The sequence below is a fragment of the Bombyx mori genome, chromosome 20 (assembly GCF_030269925.1).
Source record: "Bombyx mori chromosome 20, ASM3026992v2".
NCBI lineage: Eukaryota > Metazoa > Arthropoda > Insecta > Lepidoptera > Bombycidae > Bombyx > Bombyx mori.
The window spans coordinates 5,968,072-5,991,235 of record NC_085126.1 but is presented as its reverse complement, the minus strand read 5'-3'; the positions used below and the strand labels follow the sequence as shown (position 1 = coordinate 5,991,235).

Sequence of the window (23,164 nt, the reverse complement as noted above, 5' to 3'; positions counted from 1 at the left end):
TATTACACATTTACAATATTTTTATGTTTATATGACGTCATGGTAATCGCCCTATCGTTGCCGCCGCTGACTACTCTCCGAATCCTGATGACGCAGTAGTCAGTCACCGTCGTCGCCCTAGACACGTCCTTACGGATTCATCAGATCCAATAACCCTTGCATTAGACGCTTTCCGAGAGCAATAAGTAATATATATATAATACGAACGATAATACGAATAATACAAATATAATTTATCTTGTAGCTTCACATCGCTCGGGGGTGGCATGGGCGGTGCCGCAGGGGGTCTATGCGATAGACGCGCGTACGGTCGGTCCTTCAACACGCTCGCTATATCCCACTGCACCGAAGAGTCTGGACGCATTCCTGAACGAATTGTAGCTTTGACGCTGGCTCATGAGATGGGTGAGGGATGACGTGCACAGAGAGTATTAGAGGGTTTTTATAAAACTGGCACTAACAATCAAGTCAAATGAAGATTTAACAAATCGTAAGAATCACCACAAGAACCACCATGTCGAAGAAACCACCGCTGCTATATATATTTTGATTGGTGTCATACTTAGATGAATAAGTTCTCGGCTCATCTGCTGTTAATGGGTTATTGCAAGCCGTAGACCGATAGAATGTGGCCTCTAATATGGATTACCATCAGAAAACTGCATATACATTTTAAAAAAATACTTTTGATTACATCTCTTGAATTGTGTTAAATAAGTTTTTAATTTATTATTCTTGCATATTTTAATAGTCGTTGTCTAACGGCTGCCTTACTCTTCAAACCGAAACGCATTACTGCTTCACGGCAGAAATATGCAGGGTGGTGGTACCTACCCGCGCGGACTCACAATAGGTCCTACCACCACTCTCTCGCTTGTGTAATGCCAATATGCTTTCCCTCCTTGTTAATAAAATTGACGGGAAGGCTTTAATCTCCGTTTATTATACTGCTTATCAAATAAGCCAATGTTTGCATTGCACGCAATGTAATACAAACAATAAAAACACATCTTGTACGATCAGGGGTTTCGTGTGCGGAGCTTTTTTCGCCATAGAATGCGGCTTCGATAAAACTTTTAAAACGATAATTGTTTATACCTAGTTTAATAAGTAATTATTATTTTCTATTGACATTAGTGAAGAAGTATGTTGATTTATATTATGTGATGCTGAATTTGTTTTTTGTTTTTATGACAATAAGGCGTGTAGTTGTTTTGCGTTGGCAAATGGCCTCTCATGTGGTATTAGTCAATTGAAGTAATTCGCTTTCAACGTCCAGGCCATAGTTTCGGCGCACATCACGACGACAACTTCCCGAATCCGGAATGCCGCGGTTACCTCATGGGCTCGCAGTCGACGGCCGGTGACGACGGAAGAAACTTTGAATTCTCCCTCTGCAGTAAACGACTCATAGCGTCTACTTTAAGTGGAATGAGTTATTGCTTGGTAGAGGAAGATAGGCCGTTTTGTGGTAATGGTAAGTGAGCGTGTCCTTCTTCAAACGAGGCTTGCGGAGAGTACTTAGCGGTAGGCAGTGACTTCCCTGTACGGCTGAGATGGCGGACATTGCAATTTGACAACAGATAGCTTCACTTGTACCGATATAACAGTACATAACGTGGAATCCATCATGAATCATGTGAGGACAAATTTGGCGGGATATTCGAAGCTTATTGTAGACCGACTACTTACATCGTTAACGGACATAACGCAAAATACTATAGGTCTTGTCTCGAAGCAATCCCTTTCAAGAAACCGACAAAATGCATAAATATGTCTAAAGCTGGTGGTCGTAATGTGAGCCCGCACTAAGGTACAACTGTTCTTGGGTTGTTGACTGCGAAATTCCCCCTACTTTGCCAGAGTGTGAATTGGGCGTCGGACGTGAGTGCAGATGAGTCAATTAGAGGGTGGGCATATAAGAGCTTTGGCCGCCGAGTACCACATACCTCGCGCATCACCTAAAAGATATCAAAAAAGGTACCAAAAAGATCTACAGGCTATCAAGTCCCACATAACCAGCACGCCCCCTAGACGCGAACACCCCGTTCGGTTCAATTGCCCGATCAGAAAAACTGCTAAACAGTAACGTGTTTCGATTTGAACCACGGAACGGACATGTTTCTCACGGTTAGTGACGGCTCACAAGTCGTGATGTCTATGGACTCTAGTAGTTACTTGAGTCGTGAGATCGTACGCCCCCTGCAATATCTATCTATACCTACTAATATATAAATCTACAGTGGTTTTTACGGATGTTCCGTTATAACTACTGAACCATGCATCCGATTGACTTGAAACTTGGTATGCATGTAGAAAATACCTGTACTTAATGGATAGGCTAATATTTGTATGAGTGTTGGAATCCCTACACCAGTTACGGGGGCGTTAATGATGAGAATCTTTGTGGAGGTGACAAATAATAATGTTAATTTTAAATGCCCAGCGAAGCGGACGGGTACAGCTAGTATATATATAAAAATAATAAATAATAATAATAAAATGAATTGCTGTTCGTTAGTCTCTCTAAAACTCGAGAGCGGCTGGACCGATTTGGCTAATTTTGGTCTTGAATTATTTGTAGAAGTCCGGAGAAGGTTTAAAAGGTAGATAAATATAAAAATGCTCGGAATTAAATAAAAATAGCATTTTTGTTTTTCCTTTGATGTGTCCCCTGTCGGACGGGTTCCTTTTGTTTCATTTAAGTTTATTTTATACAAAAGTTTTTGTATAAAATAAACTTAAAACAGCCTCAGAAGGTCTTTTATTTATTGATTGAGGCACTAGGAAGTCTGCCAGGTCAGCTAGTAGATTAAATAAAAACCTTATAGGGTTTTAATGTTCTATCAGGCATAGTCGAGGATGGAGAAGCTTGCGACTGCGGTCTACCGTCTCGGTGTAGTCTAAAAGACCCGTGCTGCACGTCAAGGGCAGGAGCCGCTCTAGTATACAATGAAGGGTCTGTTGTTTTAGTTCTTTAAATTCTGTGTATTAGTTTGACGGACATCCGATGTTATTTTGACGGATCAGATTTCCGTGAGATATGAGAGAGAGGGAGAGAGAGAGAGAGACTGACAGAGAGAGAGAGAGAGACAGAGAGAGAAAGAGAAAGAGAGAGAGGCAGACAGAGAGAGAGAGAGGAGTGGGTGTTGAGATGACGGCTGATAGAAGAGAATGGAATAGAAGAATTCGGTGTTCCGACCCCACCTCGTGGGTTAAGGTGGAGACAAAGAAGAAGGATCAAATTTCCGTGCTGACGTATGCAGTTATTACGTAGAATGGGAATCGATTTTTATTTTGCGACACCACGAAATATAAACGAAGGGAACGAACCAAATATGTTTAGCAAATGATTTTTTTTATGAATGTTCAGCAAAACTTACGTTAAAAATCTTTTCAGAACGAATATTTAAAATTAATAACGATTAAATTATCTTTTAATTTAAAGACTTTTTTCACGCGTCTTAATATTTCTGATTGAAATTATAGAAAAAATATGGTTAATATATGCTTACCTCTGGGAAAATATGAACGGGTGACTAGCATCGCCCTGCCTGTTTCTGTCGTGAAGCATTGCCGTACATGTGAGGGCTCACAAAATTCCCTACCACCAGTAGTTTTTTTTTTTTTTGTTGTTGCTTAGATGTGTTGACCAGCTCACAGCTCACCTGGTGTTAAGTGGTTACTGGAGCCCATAGACATCTACAACGTAAATGCGCCACCCACCTTGAGATATAAGTTCTAAGATCTCAGTATAGTTACAACGGCTACCCTATCCTTCAAACCGAAACACATTACTGCTTCACGGCAGAAATAGGCAGGGCGGTGGTACGTACCCGCGCGGACTCACAAGAGGTCCTACCACCAGTAGTAGTAGTATAGTAGTATAAAATAATAAATGATATTCCTTAGTGTTCTACACAAGGAAGGGTGTTCTGTAGCGCCCACTGCATCATGTCATCCGTCGCAGGGTTTGTGTTGCACACCGAAATGTGAATACGCAGACCTAACTGCTAGTGGGATTGTTAGTATGACTTAATACGTCTTATGATATGCTATGCTAATGACGTTTCAAAATAAACTAGCGTAAATACAAATCAAAAAGGTATATCCGTCCGGTGCACTCGTGTTGAGCGATGCGCCGGTGTTCGTATCCCAGGCGGGTACCAATTTTTCTAATGAAATACGTACCCAACAAATGTTCACGATTGACTTCCACGGTGAAGGAATAGCATCGTGTAATAAAAATCAAACCCACATAATTATAATTTGCGTAATTACTGGTGGTAGGACCTCTTGTGAGTCCGCACGTACCTACCCGTACCACCACCCTGCCTATTTCTGCCGTGAAGCAGTATTGCGTTTCTGTTTGAAGGGTGAAGGGGCAGCCGTTGTAACTATACTCAGACCTTAGAACTTATATCATCAGGTGGGTGGCGCATTTACGTTAAGATGTCTATGGGCTCCAGTAACTACTTAACACCAGGTGGGATGTGAGATCGTCCACCCATCTAAGCAATAAAAAAAAAGAAAACAAAACCTGCTAAGTAAGATGCTCGGTGGAAGGTTTTCCCCTACGTAGTTGTCATTGCAAGTTGGTGACCTGCTATGGAATATTCTCAATCATAATTCCTGTTTTGGAGGGTGCAATATTCACTTTTAGGAAATATTTGGTGTCTATAGACTTAATTGGCTAGGGAGGATAAGCTTTGTTGGTGTTGAGAGCAGAATTGAGTAGGCTACCTGTTTCCAATCCGAGCGTAAGTCATATGATATCTGTGGGCTTCAATACGTGCTTATATGTGTGCTTAGTGCGAGTTTCTTAACGTTCTCGATAGCGTAAAAGTTAAGCCAATTTTGTATGCATTTGGAACAGCGCCCCTAGCGGCAAACGTACGCAAACGATCCCACTCCATACAAATATGAGCTAACTTTTACGCTATCGAGAGCGTTAAAAGACTCGCACTAAGCACACTGCTATCAGTAAGCTATGGAATGGTTGAGTTCCGGACTTAATTGATTTCGAAACCAATCAAGAATTTGTATTGAAAGCTTTAATGGTTGTCTTTGATATATGAGTCGACTATTATCAAAGCCGGCAATCTGGACCTTTTGGACAATGATTGGTAAATCAGAAAAACGAATTATTGACTTTGTATTCCATTGGCAGTCACAAAACTCTTCGGAACGACATCTTAGATAAATAACAGGTTAACTATTAACCTTTATTTAATGCAGGTTTTGAACCGTATTCTTTGAAGGAGACGATTATATTCAAATCAATCTGTATTGACATATCAATAAAATTTTTTTGTCCAAATGCACAGATTGCCACCTTTGATAATAGACGACTCATTTGTGTATATATGTTTTTTTTTCATCCATATTTTTCCAGAACTGCAAAACCCTAGACCAAGAGTGTGCATGTGCGAACATAACGACGAACTGTCGTTGTGGTCTAGGAGGCAGATGCCTCTCGGACGGAACATGCCACGCTTCAGAATGCGCTCTGTTGGGCTTGAAGGAGTGTCAATGCTCGCCGAAAGGGACGGTAAAATAAATTTTGAATATGTTCTGTTTAATTTTAACCTATACTAATGTTATAAAGCTGAAGAGTTTGTTTGGTTGAACGCGCTAATCTCAGGAACTACTATTTCAAATTTTCATTTTTTTTATTGGCCTTGTAGGCAGACGATCACGCGGCCCACCTGATGGTGAGTGGTTACCGTCGCCCATGGACATCAGCAATGCTAGGGGCAGAGCCAAGCCGCTGCCTACCATGTACAAGTTTTCAGTGTTAAATAGCCCATTTATTAAAGGCTATAAGTATAGGCTATATAACATCACGCTAAGACCAATACATGGTAGATGGCAAACGTCCCAGAGGACGCAGTCCTACGAGATGGTCGGACCAAATACGATCTTCTCTGGACATCAACTTCCACAATGCCCTTCACAAAGCTAAGGATCGTAGAAGATGGAGGGAAATCGTACGGGAGAAACTGATGCAACGGGGGAGTCACGACCCTCAGTGATGAGGAAAACGACGCGAGGAGGAGGGAAGACCAACACAAACGGAGCACCAATAAAGAACGTTTCAAAACAGGGGTTTTTTTCTTTCCGCTGCATGCGCTGAGGAAACGGTTAAAGTTTCGCTAAAATAATGTAAAACAGAATTGTTCCCCTTTAAAAGTTCTAACAGAAATCCGCGACAGCATATGTCTATATTTTAAGGTTGGCTCACTATAACCTTTCTTGTGCTAATCAAATTTGTTCTAAAATAAAGTATTCTTTGTGAAGGTGTTTTTATAATGATGATATTAATCCTTATCCAAATACATACGTTGTTCATTATAAGTATTTAATTTAAAAGAAATTTGCCTTTTACATCATTTCGCACACATCGCAGTTTTAAAATAACATCGCAGAAAAATAATGATCAAGCGCGTAATAATAATATACAAGGCGCCGGCGTTTAACTATTTAACGCGGACGAAATCGCGGGCAAAAGTTAGCGTACCTATGTATACAATCATCACAATCCTCCACTATGAGTACCGCTTGGCCAATTTTATGATTGATTGTCTTAAATTGAAATAAACTGTACCACAAAATGGACTAGGTAAGTCTTGTCATTGAAGTAATTCAAAAAATACTTGATTATCTTTCAAATTATTTTTTTGGTATCACGACAACTATTCAGCAGCTAATTGAAAAATAAAATTGTTTGGAAAAAATGTACTGTTTTGTTTTTGCCAATTCATAAAAAATTGCCAATTCATATTAAAGAACATCTGTGCAATAAAGCTTACTATAAAGTCAATGATTATCTAGAAGATTGCACAAAGTGGGAATGTGTTGCTCGCTCCGGGCATTTCAATATTGTAATAATTGTTATATTATAATTACTTATTGTAAAATAGAATATTTAAAAAATCTAATATTAAAAACTAATAATCTAATATAACAAAAAAAAAAGTTATGCCCGCTGAGTTTCTTGCCAATTCTTCTCAGGACGGAGGCTAGTTCTTGTGAATTGGCGGTAGTTCTTTTGACGTTCAACAAGTATGTAATTTCATTTATGTTGAATAAATCTTTTTTGATTTGATTTGATAAATCGATTTTATTTTGTACAGGGCGGAACGGTATACAAATGTAAGATGTGCGGTGTATGCTGCAAATTACCAAGAAAAGGAGACAGACCGGAGAAATGCATTGGAGCGGAGCTAGCAGCACTAGAGACGCTGACCGAAACGTCTAGTTTGGTTGACGAATGGCCTCATGATGATTACACAGGACGTATGAAGCAACTTGTAACTTAGGTTGACCAGAATAATGTTGGGTTCTCGTTTTAATATTAACCAGCCGGCTTAGATTACGACGGCCTTTGTAAACGGTGTGCTTAGTTACGTTTTTTAACGTTCTCGATCGCGTAAAAGTTAACTTAACACGTTGACTGCCACATAGGTTACCGGTGCCCTACGCGGCGCACTGAAGTAATTATGACGATTTCTCTCAACGATCTACATACTAAGGCCTGTGGTGTAGTGTAGTGTAGTACTAAGGACTGTAATGTCTAGTAGACTCTGGCGAATGACGAATCCGCAGATACTAAGAATAAATCTATTTTTTAAAAGACCTAAAAATCTAAAACATTAACAAATAAAAACACAAAACAAAGTTAGGTAATCCAGGCACTTAGTAACAGAAATCGACGTGATGACTTACTTCAGTGCGCCGCGTAGGTCATCGGTGATCTACCCGGCGGTCAAGGGGTTAAATTTGTATGGAATTGGAACAACTTCTCTGCGTTTGCCGCCAGGAGCGCTGTTCCAACTGCATACTTGAGTTAACTTTTACGCGATCGAGAAGTTAGAAAACTCGCACTAAGCTCAAGGTTCTAGGAGTCTTTTAACGCTTGTCTAAAGATGAGTGGCGACATTTACAATTTGGGGGAGCTCGTCTGGTAAACAAAATGGTCCACATTGTTACCAAAACCCGCATAAGGACTACATATTATTGCAAGAAAAAATACAATATAATTCTTGATGAGGCCACATTAGCAAATTACACATTGATATAAACGCTATAAGCGGAGCGCCTATCTGTGACGAGTCTGTGTGTTATTTTTCGCCGTTTGAATATTATGCTAATTAAAGTAAATTTTCCTGTGAAAAGATGTTTACAGCCTTGGAACAGCGAACTTGCAGTTGGAACAGCACCCCTAACGGCAAACGTTCCAACTCCATACAAATTTGAGTTAGCTTTTACGCTACACTTTGAGAAGGCGGCACGACATGAGAACCCTCTTGTCGTGGCCGCTGGAAACTACATACTCGATCCTGTAGACCGAATGGTAAACAGTCGACGTCGCCCAAAACACGTCATTACGGATCCTCCCGATCTATTAACGGTGCTTTTAGGGACCACAAGCACCGGTCATCGTCCTCGTCGAACCCGTCGCTTGCGACGAAGGGCTCGACAAGCGAATTAACCTATAGACACGGCCAACGAAGTTTCTCGCCGGATCTTCTCAGTGGGTCGCGTTTCCGATCCGGTGGTAAATTCAGCGAAGCACTGCTCTTGCTAGGGCCAGTGTTAGCATCACTCCGGTTTGAGCCCCGTGAGCTCACCTACACGTTAGGGTGAAGCTGAAATAGCCTCTCAAGGCTATCGGCATAGGTAGGAAAATTATTATTTTTATGCTATCGTGAACGTTGAAAAACTCGCACTAAGCGCACTGAAGACTTCACTCTCAACGCGCGTGAGTTACGCTATGGTTTTTTAACTGTTTTTTTTTTAATTCAGCAAATGTCACAATAAGACTATGCCACAAAGGTGCGTGCACTAAGAGAGAATTACGCGCTTGGCCGACCGGCAGTGTTTGCGTCAGCCTCAATGAGGTGGGTGTCTGTTCGCCGCGGGGTGTCTGCAAGAAGAGTTACTTGTTCCCGAGATCTAACATATATCCGGACGTTATGGTTCGTAAGAAATAATGTTTTTCATAGTAAAAATTTAGGTCTTCATATCCGAAAGAGTGTATGAAGGTAAATGGATCGATGTTAGTTTATAAATTAGGTCATAATTAGTTTATGGTTTTGTTAATTATTTTTTTTATGATTGAAAGATTACTGGTGGCCCTGAGGCCTTTCCAGTTTCACCAGGACAGGTGGGCGAGCAAAGGCTCAGCCAGGAGGCGTGGGATTTGCTAACAGCCCGAGCGCCTCCGAAGGAGACCTAACAACTCAAGAGCAATTGCTTCGCGAATGTATCTACTACCGGATCAGAATCGCGACCCGATGAGCAGATCCGGCGAGAAACTCAGCGGGCTGATGCATGGGTTAGGTTGCACGCCCTGCCATCATGTGGTACTGGTATTATGTGCCCAAAATAAGACCAATGCTCTTCCTGTTGGGTGTCCTTAAGAAATGAACCGGAGTATGGACAGTAGTGTTCTTTGAGTGCTATAGCACACAATAGGCTTAGATTAGATAAGGCGCATAGTAAGTTCGCATGATTAGCTTTCGATAAACAATAGAGGATTCGACCTCATTTCGTGACCTTTTGATTTCTGTGAGCACCGGTGAGCAAGCCGAACCAGGTTGGCGATGAGTTCGAAGCATCCATGTATTTTAAAAAAAGTCAAAATAAAATATCCACAATAACTTTTGGACATTACGTGTTAAGGTGTATATTGTGAGCCTCCACGGGTACACTAAATTCACGTATTGCTGACGTAAAACAGTTTTGCTTCCACTTTAAAGGGTGGGGCTGTTATGTCCTTATAATACAATCTGGATTACAATCAAGCGAATCACATAGGGTGCCTTGTGAGTCCGCACGAGTAGGCACCACCACCCTGCCTATTTCTGCCGTGAAGCAGTATGCGTTTCGGTTTGAAGCGTGAGGCAGTCGTTGTACTGTGAAAATGGGACTCAGAACTCATGCCTTAAGGTGAGCGGCGGTATGTCGTTGTAGATGTCTATGCGATTCGGTAACCACTTAACAACAGGCAAATCCACGCACTTAAGCTATAAAACCCCCCCTTCAAATTGTTAAGATACTTGGGACACACTGTAATACACATAGGGTATATTATGTAAATGCCTAAAGATGCATAGATTACTGTTCTGTATTTTTTTTATTTGATTTTAAAATGTTAAGATTTTTTATGTTTATATTTTTTTGTTATATACCTTCTAGAACATTCAGCTGATGGAAAATTCGACTTCCAGAGCGTTCATTGAATGGATATACAAATTATTATTAGTCGTATTTTGTTATTTACAAATAAAGGAATAAAACACTGTAGTTGACAATTATTTTATTAAAATGTTTTTTTTTCTACTTTTAATTAGTTCAAAAGATGGAAGCAAACGGTTAGGTACATACAAAATGACTAGAATACCTACTAGCTTTCACATTTTTTTTTATTTATTCCATAAGTTTCCCCCTCTTCTTAGTGATAATAATGAATAAAAATTGCACGTACATTACGATTTATAATTATATTACTTATTGATAAATCTAACTTATGGTATTACTTTAGTATATTATTATAGTAAATAACTACATACTATACTGTACGATTAAAAAAGTATCAATAGTACATTTTGCACCAAGGGAGAAAAGTAGGACATTTCCTCCCGCGTGTAAAATTGCAAACACGCGGGATGAGATGTCCTACTTTATTCCCGCGGTGCACATACTATTTTTTCTTCTACCAGGCCGAAAGTTCGTGGAGTAACGAGCCGGGGTCCAGGAGCGAAGCCCTGGCCGGGGTAGGGGGGCGGAGCCCCCCATACTCATAAAAAACCATTTTACTGTTTTTTAATTTTTAAATAAACTACTACTAATTGAAAAAATGTGTGCGTGTACTAGTGTACACACGTAAGAAGTGAAACTTGTTTATGGCCTTATTTTTCGAAAAATGATCTACATGCAACTTTCTAGAAATTGGTTAAATAAAGTTAAATTAGATAAAGTTTAAACAAAAGGATTTTATTATCATAGACATGAATACAAATAATACAATTATTTCACTTTACCTTTTTGCTACTAAGATTATTACAGCATTTCATTAATTGTAATAGAATTATTACTATCATTGTCATTGTCATTATATATTTTTGTAATTAATGGCTTATGGTAACTGAAATATGAAATATATGGTTTACATTCCACAAAATTTAGTGACCGAGTAAAAACTCCATCAATTGTAGTGCCAGATCTTGTTGTTGACGTTTGAGGACTGTTTTTCATGGATAAATTCAATTTATCTTTCAGAAATTCAACTAGCTTCAAAGAATTTTCCGATGCAAAATTTACATTAAAATCTCCACTTAAAATCATCGGTATTTTATAATTATTGTTACCGAGTAAAGAGGCACCTTCACTTGTGTACGGCAACAATGAATGGTGAAGAAAAAGATGGCGCGTAACGGAAAAATGTGACGCGTAACCGAAAAATGTGACGGTAAATTTTTTTCCAACGCCGATAAAGAAGTTTCACTTCAATAAGAACTGTCTGATGAACTCATCTTTGCTTAATACTTCACTATTAAATTTTATTGCCTTTTGTTTATTTCACTTTTACACTAAACACAATATTGCAAATTACCCGAGCACAACAATGGCGGAGAATTTTAGATGCGTGAGGGCTGACACTTGTCAGTACCCAGGGAGGAAAAGTTAGACTTTCTTCCCTGTACAGCGGGAGGAAAACCGAACTTTCGGCGTAGGTAGGAGAAAAAATTAGGTTTTTTTTTTGTGTGGCTACGAATGTATTTTCATCTCGCTGCTCTGGCGGTAACCGTATCACGTGCCTATATATCACGACTGCCATTTAATAATTCTCACTTGATACACTTTTTTTAATGACATTGCCACAGGACTATGATCTCATTTCGTTTCGAACATAGTTTCCGTACAGCCTTACTATGTTCTGTTTGTGATGACAAAACCATAGTTTTCACGTTTACCGAAAAAAAAAAAACTAATCAAAATGTTCAAAAAATCAAAACATTTGATTTCATGACTTTTGCTTCTTTTTTTTGCTTAGATGGGTGGGCGATATCTCAGCCCACCTGGTGTTAAGTGGTTACTGGAGCCCATAGACATCCACAACGTAAATGCGCCACTCACCTTGAGATATGAGTTCTAAGGTCTCAAGTATAGTTACAACGGCTGCCCCACCCATCAAACCGAAACCCATTACTGCTTCACGGCAGAAGTAGGCGGGGCGGTGGTGCCTACCCACGCGGACTCACAAGAGGTCCTACCACCAGTACCAATTATAGCTGCGGTATAATACAAAAAAAAAAGTTTTTAATATGAAGTCGGTGGCTGAGATAAAAAAAAAACAGGTTTAATACTTGGCGCACAATGTCTCCAGCATTTTGAAGTAACAATATTTGACGTCGAACTCCATGTCGTACCAGTAGTTGACCGCGATGCAGCCGTGGCTCTGCCTGACGTGGTGGAACCAGAGGCTGGGCAAGTACAAGGAGTCGCCCTTGTACAGCCGGACTTTGAACATATGGGCTTTTTTGAACTCGGGATATTGGTCGTAGTCCGGGTCCATTGGATCTGTAACGTTATGTAATAATATAATAAAGCCTTTTATTTGCCATCACCTAAGTATTACATATATAAATATTCTTCAATATTTTATATTATTAAATTATATATATATATTTATTATATTATTAAATTATATATATATATATTTATGATATTATTTTATATTATATATTATTAATTATTTTACTTTTTGAAGTGAAACTTCTTTATCGGCGTTGGAAAAAAATTTACCGTCACATTTTTCGGTTACGCGTCACATTTTTCGGTTACGCGCCATCTGTTTTGTATTCATGTCTATGATAATAAAATCCTTTTGTTTAAACTTTATCTAATTTAACTTTTTTGTATTCATGTCTATGATAATAAAATCCTTTTGTTTAAACTTTATCTAATTTAACTTTATTTAACCAATTTCTAGAAAGTTGCATGTAGATCATTTTTCGAAAAATAAGGCCATAAACAAGTTTCACTTCTTACGTGTGTACACTAGTACACGCACACATTTTTTTTCTTTATTGTTGTTTGTTTGATTTTCCTACATCAAACTTTTTCTTCGATAGGAAAACCCCTATTAGTTTTCAAAAACTAAGCTAAATAACATTTTTCTCCTATCTACGCCGAAAGTTCGTACTATTTTTTATGTCCTGATAAGAGAATTCTTAGAATTTTTTCAAATGTTGTATTAGTTTTGCACCATTTTTGAATTGTGATGAGTTGCGCTAACTTTTGTAATAACATGCCATAGTATATTTCATACATTTTTTTTACACAGTAGCATGTCAAAGTTAATTAAAAGTAAAAATATTCCCAAAATTTCAAGAAAAAAGATTGGTTATTTTATTATTTATTATATTTTTTATTATTATTATTTTAAAAATTACGAATGTTTTGGTCCTATTTGGAACCGCAATTAATAGTTATGTTACTAGGCAGCTAATACAAAAAAAATGTGGGGATAAGACCACATTTGTAACGACAGTATCTAATCATAGGGTATAGGGTATTAAATTACAACATTTTTCACAAAAGTTAATTTAAAGATTTTTTTTTATCGTCGTGGCCTAAGGGATAAGACGTCCGGTGCATTCGTGTTGAGCGATGCACCGGTGTTCGAATCCCGCAGGCGGGTACCAATTTTTCTAATGAAATACGTACTCAACAAATGTTCACGATTGACTTCCACGGTGAAGGAATAACATCGTGTAATAAAAATCAAACCCGTAAAATTATAATTTGCGTAATTACTGGTGGTAGGACCTCTTGTAAATATATATATATAAACCTTTATAATTTAACTCTTTAGTTTTTAAAAAGGATTTTTTTTTAGTGTCATGGAGTATTTTTTTTTTATTGCTTAGATGGGTGGACGAGCTCATAGCCCACCTGGTGTTAAGTGGTCACTGGAGCCCATAGACATCCACAACGTAAATACGCCACCCACCTTGAGATATAAGTTCTAAGGTCTCAAGTATAGTTACAACGGCTGCCCTACCCTTCAGACCGAAACGCATTACTGCCTCACGGCAGAAATAGGCAGGACGGTGGTACCTACCCGCGCGGACACACAAGAGGTCCTACCACCAGTAAGTATAGTAAGTATTTGTGTTGTTGTAACCACAGGCTATGCTGTACTGATATAGTTGTTTGTTCAGAATACTTACCAATACACACCCAAGGCAGGTCATAGTTCACACCGTCATTAAGAGGAACTATATCCCAATCAGAGCCGTTCCTTTTGAACTCTGCCTGTTTATACTTTTTGTACGGTACGAAAGGTAGGTCTGTCGGTGGAATCAATATGAAGTCTTTGTATCCATCTATCACGCAGTAAATATTCTCATACGGATCTTTGTGCACTGAAATATTGAAGTTAAATAATTTGATACAGAAGTATAAACATTAAGTTGTTTTGGAGTCTTCAATTTTGTAACAGAGAGGGTGATCTTAGACAGTAATAGTCATATGTGTATTCTATTAATGACGCTCATTATATGGAACAGAAAATTCCCTGACACGAATCAATAGTGAACACAGTTGTAATCATGTACCCTGCTAGGACATGTATATTGAGCATACAATGTAATGTTGTAATGTAGAATTTAAATTTTAATGTACAAGTATTGTTTCATAGAATTGACAGTGTAGTTAGCCCCCTTGATACTATGAGTTGAATAGCTAAGGCATGGCATCTATAGTCGTTTAGTGGGTGGGCCCTAAATTCCTTGGGCCCGCGGTCTGCTCTCAACACCTGCAGATCGTTGAGTCTCACACACCCCGCGCGCCCGCTAGGCGCGGGGACCTCGTAGGAGGTTCGGCCCTCGGCCCGGAAAAAAAAAAAAAAAAAAAAAAAAAAGGCATCTATAATGTATAATATGTTATATCAGCACACCCTCATGGTTACTTCAGGAGAAATTTCCATCGCCTGAGAAATTGTGTCAATATAGACATTGTCAATATATTGTGACAATATAGACATATCACTAGATCTTCTTGTCCTTTATCCCACAGCGAGGGGCTGTACAAAATAATTTCAAGCTATATCTTGCTTACAATTTTCCAGTTACGTGCCTCACAAAGATGTCGATTAGTGGCAGTATAAGTTTTAAATAAGTTGTAGATATTACCTACCATGGAGGAAGAATAGGAAGTCTTGGTTTGCTTATTGCATTACGATTATTATGACTATGTCAATGTCAAGTAATACTAACTGGAAGTAACAGCTCTTTTATCGCCCATCCAAAAGTTGACAGCGTCAGGTCTCTTGTTGAATGCTTTAGTCGCAAACGGTATTTCACGATTTACATCAACCAGCAATTCAGAGAAATCTTCAGTCAAATTTGAATTTTGTTTTTGTATATACGTAATGAAGTTTGACCTGAAAGACTTTTCATATAAACAACATCATTCAACAACATTGAAAGGAAGAGTAATTGCTTGCCCTTGTATCCCAACAAATTGCTCAGTAAGGTTAGTTATGAGGTTTATTTCAGTCTTTTCCACTAAATAAAGTTAGTATTATCTTTACAGATTACTATATGTATCAGTATACATATGTGTATGATACAGTTATAATAATAAATATGTTAATGAGCTTGATTAAGCACATGAAACTAATTTCCATTATACCTATGTCATCTTGACATCTGGAACAGATCTCCCACAGTATACTTATAATTAAATCATCTTTTTGGCAAGTTGTATATAGTATGTTCTCTGCAACTTAACATCTCAATGTGATTTTTGCTTATGTGAGAAACTGATCTATAAGATCCATTTCAGTTCTTCTAAGAAATCCACTAGCTTATTTGTGTTGCCTTGTTGACCTTGATTATGAAAACTGTAGCCACACATGCACATTTATGATTACAGCATATATGATCGATCCATTGATATCATAACATATTTAAGATATTTCTTATGCCCATGATAAGATACCTTGTTATTCTTGCCCTTATCTAACCGTGTGAAGTCGGAACTGCATGCCCAGGGTCTCATTGGTCACATGATCATCCCTCTACCATTTATTTCCTACCAGTCATAAAATACCATCTTTTTTTATTGCTTAGATGGGTGGACAAGCTCATAGCGCACCTGGTGTTAAGTGGTTACTGGAGCCCATATACGTCTACAATGTAAATGCGCCACCTACTTTGAGATATAAGTTCTAAGGTCTCGAGCATAGTTACAACAGCTGCCCCACCCTTCAAACTGAAATGCATTACTGCTTCACTGCAGAAATAAGCAGGTTTGTGGTACCTACCCATACGGACTCACAAGAGGTCCTACCACCATCTTGAAATGCTTATTGAGCTTGTACTGCCAGATACTTAATTACAAGAAATAATGTTTTAGGGTTCTTAAGCAGTTTCTAAATAATATTATTTGATCAATAAAATACCTCTTATTTTCCAAAGTAGCCAAAAACTCACTCATTGTCATTTCTTCCTCACACGGCATCACAAAATATTCAACTCCAGACTGACTTGTGATACCGTCTGCTAAGCCATTTGGTGTTATTGAAACTGTCACTTTTTTCTCTGGAATTATCTCTCTGAAAATTTTATAATTATGTTGTACTATTTAGTCTGCAGACAGGTTTTTCACCAATATTTCATTTTAACAATTTGTATCCTAAACAATGCCACAAGCCATTAAAATAATATGATTATTTAAATTTAGTGTGTTAGTTAAAGTGTGACAAATGTTTAAGTAATTGTCCATTTACGAATGAACCATAGTCTCTCTGATTTAAAATATGTTAGCGAACCTTGAAGTGGCATTTTTGATAAAATCCTTTAAATTAAATTGTTTGTAATGCAACTGTGAGCTGGTTCAACAGTTGAACTACGGGTAACAAATATAAATATTTAAATATTTACCTAAAATATTGAACATCCCATTTCGAAACTGCAGGCCAATCGGCGCACCCTCCTCTTATAATAAGGGGTAAATTCTTCGACACATAATCCCTATGAAACTCTAACGGCTCTATTAATGTCTTTTCAGCTATATGCGTGCCAAGATATAACTCTAAAGTAAAAAAAAAGAATTTAGTAAGAGCTACAATTTATATTTCGCGAAAATGTATGTGATATTGAACACAGTACCGAATGTTTCAGTGTTCAAAACGTTACAAGCCTTAGTAATACGATTCTCCATTGTAATTATAGGTAAATTGTTTAATTAAAAAGAGTTTTAAATTTTATTTTTGTAGCTAAACATTTTACATTTCAAAAACCTACGATACATAAATATTTTAAATTGACGTTTGACATTAAAAAATCGATGTTACGGACTTCAGCACAACAAATGGGCATACCAGACTAGGCTGTACAGGCTACGCTCTTTGCCTGCTTATTGGCGAATTTAAAAACAACAACAACAATATCGTTGTCGGCTTCCGGATTTTCATTTCATTTTATTATTATTATGAGGATATAATAATAATAAAATGTACGTAAGGACTTATTCCTAGCAACATTAACCACAATTAACTCAATACTGTAAAATATAATGATGAAAGCGATTATTGATTTCGAAAAAAACAATTAACAACTTAATGTTAGCTGCAGAAAAAAACAGATTTCTCTTAAACCTGGGTGAGAATATAAAAATAGTTTTCTGAATATGAAACGATATTCCTTTGTCTATCAAAATAAGTTAAAACCATCATGACGCGACAACTTTTTTAGGGGCCCAAACGCCCATAGAAAATGGGCATTGTCCTTTGCTGTCTTTCCCGGGATCGATATCCTGCATCTGCATATTACATTACTAATGACTTTAACCGGCGTTACACTAGAAGAGCAAAACATAATTATTGTTTTAGACCGTAACGCTCTTGAACGTACGGACGCCACTAGTTGTGCAAAGTATGATATTTTTCAAATTCATCGTGAGTGAAACTATATTATTAGTTCACTGCATGATATAAGTTCATCCTTTAAAAACTAATAAATAAATGAAATCACTTCCCGATACAAAAAAAAAACAAAATTTTATTTTAAAAAAACACAAACTAAATATATTTCATGGGCATAGGCTTCTTTAAGATTCCTTTTACTGGTGGACCATCAGATTTTGATGACGAAGGCTGTTTCGGCAAAGGAGGCGGTTCCATGTGTTGTAGGTTGGCATCGAAAGGCACTGGCGCAGGACGTGACCGCCAAAAAGCTCGTGGCATAAACGTGTAGGTCGAATCTATTGCCGTAACTAAAAATACGTTTAATTAAGTTAATAAAAACATTACTAACAGAAAAAAACTCGTGAATTATTAATCTAAAGCTACACCTTTATCAAAATGTTTTTTTTTTTAAAGATTTTAAGACCTTTTAACTTTTAAGTCTGCCAGTATTTTAATGTTACAGAATATGTATTGATACGTTTTTTTAAATGCGTGTCAAGATAAACTTGAGAATATTTTATCAATATTTCTGCATTGTACTGTTTAGGTATACTGTACTACCATTGTTTGTGGACGGTTAAATCTATTTCTAAACAACGGGGTTCGATTCATAAAACCTGTCAACTTATCAAAGTTCCCATGATACCAAGAAAATGGAATTTCAAAACGAATTTTAACAAGACAATCTCATAATTTCTAGATCACAGGAATATTTAAAACAGATTAACGGAAAAATGAGATTTATTACTTTGTGATATTAACAGATTTTTAAATGTGTTAATTTTTTTTTTATAATTTTAAAAGTATTCAAAGCTAGATAGATAATTTAAATTTTACATATTGGTCTTGAAAAAAGTTATTTTAGGTATAAGTTGTCTACATTTCAGGTATAAGTAGAAGAAATTTTGGTATAATATTTCGAATACAGCACTAAGTATACAAAATTATATTATATTTTGTTTATATTATATTATATTATTACCTTTAGGCTTCTGATTCGAATACTCAGAAATAGACAGAGCACTTTGCGCCCTTGGTCCCGGAAGCATGTTCAAGTCGAAGAACTGATCTACGCCCTCCTTACTCATGCTGATTCTGTTGCGTTCGTTTAGTTGTCGCAGGCGAATAATTTTGTCGAAATTCTCGAGGAATGTCTTTGCTTTCGTATGAATTATGACAGTGTCTAATATACCTGTGATTTTACAATTAAGTTTTTAATTCTTTTTTTTTATCGTATAATTCGTATCGTAAATTCACTTTCGTATAATCAAAAAGGAAGAAGGGCCACTATTTTTTATTTATTTATTGCTTAGCTTGGTGGACGAGCTCACAACCCACCTGGAGTTAAGTACTTACCGGAGCCCATAGACATCTACAACGTAAATGCGCCACCCACCTTGAGATATAAGTTCTAAGGTCTCAGTATAGTTACAACGGCTGCTCCGCCCTTCAAACCGAAACGCATTACTGCTTCACTATAGTTCACTACAGCTCATTTCAGATTACGAACCATAAACATAGTTTTTAAAAGCAAATATATAAAGGCGAGTGATAGGCGAATTAACTGGTCAACTGTATTCAGATGCCTTTTATTGGAACTGAGAGATTAATAGTCCTTGTCGTTTAACAACTTCCAGAGTCTTTAACTGAAGAAGACAGGAGCAAGGTGGGAGTAATTCATGGCAGCCGCGACTTTCCCTACTACCCTATCACACGAGACGCTGCACTGGCAGTCATCACAGCTTTAGCCACTGGAGCTTTTCGTCGGTATGGTACTTTGAGACCTAGTGGTATAAAGCCCACTGAGTTTCTCGCCGGATCTTCTCAGTGGGTCGCGTTTCCGATCCGGTGGTAGATTCTGCGAAGCACGGCTCTTGCTAGGGTTCGTGTTAGCAACATCGTCAGGTTTGAGCCCCGTGAGCTCACCTACTAAAGTTAGGGTTACGCTGACATAGCCGCTAGGGCTATCAGCTTAGGTAGGAAAAAAAAAAATAAGTGGTATAACGGTGGTAAAAAGTCGAAGTACAATTTACCTCAGAAACACAAAGATTAAACGATTATAATTACTATCCATGTAAATCTTGAGGAATTTCGTTAATAGTCATGCTATACAAAAAGCTACATAATAATATATTCTATCGAATGACCTTAATTTCTACTCACGTAATTGAGCGCATCTAGCGATTAAAGTCTCTTTATATCTATGTTTCTTCGTTAAGGGATTTCCAATAAAATTTACGTCGACCAATGAGGTCAGTGTGCACAAATCATCAGCTACTGTCTGTAACACAAAATGCTTTTATTAACATAGGTATACAAGCAATTCCCTCAAAGGGTGATCAAAATCTTTGCATACTTATTAAATACCTAGCGTTTTACCCCTTTTAATTTGGGCCGAGGACCGAGTCTTCCACGAGGTTTCTGGATGGCGAGTAGGGTGTGTAGAACCGATGGCCCAAGCGTCCGATTCTCCGAAGTAAGAACTTGGGCGGGGTACCGCGTGTCTGGTTACCGTGGTTAACACAGCAACCAGACACGCGGCCGGGACGCGATACACCGCCAACTGGTAGATCTTTAAACGATGATAGTGTCCCCCTTGGCGTCGCGCTAGAGTGCTATAGCGCACCGCGCGGTCTCGACCCTCTCAGGTCGCCCCGTGGAGGATGCTTTTCAGCGCCCTACGCAATGAAATGAAAAAAAAGATCTAAGGGTACCTATTGTTACGATACCATGAGGTGACATGAACAAATAATCAATTGCCACTTTACTGTCGATGCTGCGTGTATTTCGACGGTGCACTATCGTTATACTAGACAGGATGGCACTGGGGATACATATTTTCAAGCCAAACGATGTTGTTAACCTGGTGTAAATGCTTTAATAAAGTAGAATAGCATTTGGGTTGTAAAAGTATTCTTAATTAACGTAATATTGATAGAAGAGGATAAAATCGAATACTTCAACAACATCCTTAAAACTACATAAGGAAATCAAGCGTACTTACTTTAACATCATCGAGTTTGTTGTTTTTAGCGATCAGCACCTCGAGACGTCGCAGTGGCTTCACCCACGCTACGTCGGTTAATTTATTCTCTGATACATTTAAAACCTTTAGAGAAGCCTACAAAAAAATATGGTAAAATTAAAAACATTAAATTATTTGTGAGTAATGCTCATAATTTTGAGAAATACGTTTCACAAGTAAATTCAAGCCCGAATGATAAATAAAAAATGTTTTTATGATGGTTGCGCGAAAGCTCCCTTGGTCAGTCAATCTTCGATTCATTTCTCTGTTTATTAATTTTTCGTATTTAGAAAAGCCTAAATATGTAGTCGGATCATTGGCATGTACTGCGTGTAAAGAAATACCGTATAACATAAATACCAACTTCTAACCTATACCAAGTCGAAGGGCCGCACAATGTGAGAATCTGTGTATCCAAATCTCTTTATTACTATCTAGGAACAATTTATCAAACTTTTTTCAGGTCGAGCTAAACAGCAAAAACAACGTATGATTTCAAATGTGGCTGACATTTGTTTAAGATGGTTAGTTCTCTATTTTGGCCCCGAATGACGTAATGAATATAAACACGCTAATGAAGATCTCATCAGTCAAGTTTTACATGCATATCGTACGCGGCAATTTAGAAAAATTCAAATCTGTTGAATTTCGTTCCTGCTACCAAGGCTTAAATATTGTTTGTTATTTTATAATTTTAATACATACGCCAATAGATAAAGTAGTCCTCGGATCGAAACACAATCCATCAAATCCTTCTGGATTTTGCTTCTCAACGTGTAGTTCTTCTAAATATTTTAAATTCTCCAAATTCTCAACAACATTAATCCGATTGTTGCCTAAATACAATTTTTTTAATTTATAAAGGCACTGTAAGCCTTCAATTTTGCTTATTCTGTTACATTGTAGATGTAAATGCGTCAGATTGTATAAGAGTTCGATGTTTTCAATTTTTTCAATTTTATTGTTGTGATAATAAGCGTAGATTATGTTACTTGGATGTTTTGGTTCGGGCTAAAAAGTAGGTAATGTTATCGATTTTAACGTGAAATCATTGAAATGAGTATGTACTACAAGTTGAGCTGTTTATTAGTAAATAATATGCCTGTGACACTAGAGGTGTTATATATCAGCTAATTTCTAAAATTTTAGTCACGAAAAAGCATCGTCTCTCAAAGAATATGTTCGGTACTCTGCCCGTCGAATTCGAATGTTGTAGTTTTAATTTTGCAAGGCGAATTTTTTTTCCGAGAATAGATTTTACTTTAAGAACATATGCCGCAAAGAAATTCGAAAAAGAAGAAATAACATGTCATAATAAAATTTGACTCCGAAAAAATAATTAACTTACAAAACTTACTTACTTACTTACTGATGGTAGGACCTCTTGTGAGTCCGCGCGGGTGGGTACCACCACCCTACCTATTTCTGCCGTGAAGCAGTAATGCGTTTCGGTTTGAAGGGTGGGGCAGCCGTTGTAACTATACCTGAGACCTTAGAACTTATATCTCAAGGTGGGTGGCGCATTTACGTCGTGGATGTCTATGGGCTCCAGTAACCACTTAACACCAGATGGGCTGTGAGCTCGTCCACCCATCTAAGCAATAAAAAAATAAAAAAACTTACTCATTGCATGGATTATTCGGTATATTCGAAACCCACATTTGTAGGTATAATCAATCTACCTATTCCTGCCGTGAACAATCAGTCCCAATTATTATTATTGTCTTATTTAATACCTATCACTCATGGCACTATGCACATAAAAACACAAACACAGGGCAGAAAATCAAGAAATACTTACGATATTGGAGATGTTTTTTTCGTGCATGAATAAATGTGTTGGTCTTTTGAAAACATTTGAATATTTTCGCTCTACAATTTGCTTTGCTTGTTTGCGAATATTTTTTTCACTTTCTTTAAGCTCTGTTTCTTTCGGTAATTTGCTCATAACTTGTCAGAAATAACAATAATTCTGAATAGAGAATATTTAAAGGCGAACAGAATTACGAAATGTATATCTTGATAAAAACAACTCTCTCAGTAATGACTGGCTTCTGGTTATTAAGTTTATCAAAAATATTGAATAAACACGGTAGTGTATTTTCTATGGCAACTGGTTTTAAATTGATCAATTAATCAACATAACAACATAC

The 23,164-nt window shown here is 37.6% G+C and overlaps 2 protein-coding genes across 2 annotated transcripts in view; one reads left to right on the top strand and one right to left on the bottom strand.

Annotated features, from left to right (window-relative positions):
• The window catches only part of LOC110385458 (disintegrin and metalloproteinase domain-containing protein 10), a 19,298-nt gene extending 8,987 nt beyond the window's left edge, over nt 1–10,311 (top strand). Inside the window, exons 6-13 of the mRNA XM_021348882.3 lie at nt 245–405; nt 1,280–1,477; nt 2,851–2,959; nt 3,913–4,024; nt 5,396–5,551; nt 7,137–7,299; nt 8,809–8,981; nt 10,204–10,311. Of these exons, the coding sequence (XP_021204557.1) occupies nt 245–405; nt 1,280–1,477; nt 2,851–2,959; nt 3,913–4,024; nt 5,396–5,551; nt 7,137–7,299; nt 8,809–8,981; nt 10,204–10,302 (1,171 nt within the window). The 3' untranslated portion in view covers nt 10,303–10,311. The remainder of the gene's footprint in view (nt 1–244; nt 406–1,279; nt 1,478–2,850; nt 2,960–3,912; nt 4,025–5,395; nt 5,552–7,136; nt 7,300–8,808; nt 8,982–10,203) is intronic.
• Nucleotides 10,310–23,164, bottom strand: LOC101736097 (uncharacterized). Its single transcript, XM_004927467.5, has 10 exons — nt 22,813–23,164; nt 21,717–22,022; nt 20,991–21,107; nt 20,150–20,267; nt 18,969–19,178; nt 18,218–18,294; nt 16,481–16,629; nt 15,291–15,457; nt 14,244–14,438; nt 10,310–12,588 (listed from the first exon to the last, which is right to left on the bottom strand). The coding sequence occupies exons 1-10, from the start codon at nt 22,957–22,959 to the stop codon at nt 12,368–12,370; spliced, it is 1,707 nt and encodes a 568-aa protein (XP_004927524.2). The 5' UTR covers nt 22,960–23,164; the 3' UTR covers nt 10,310–12,367.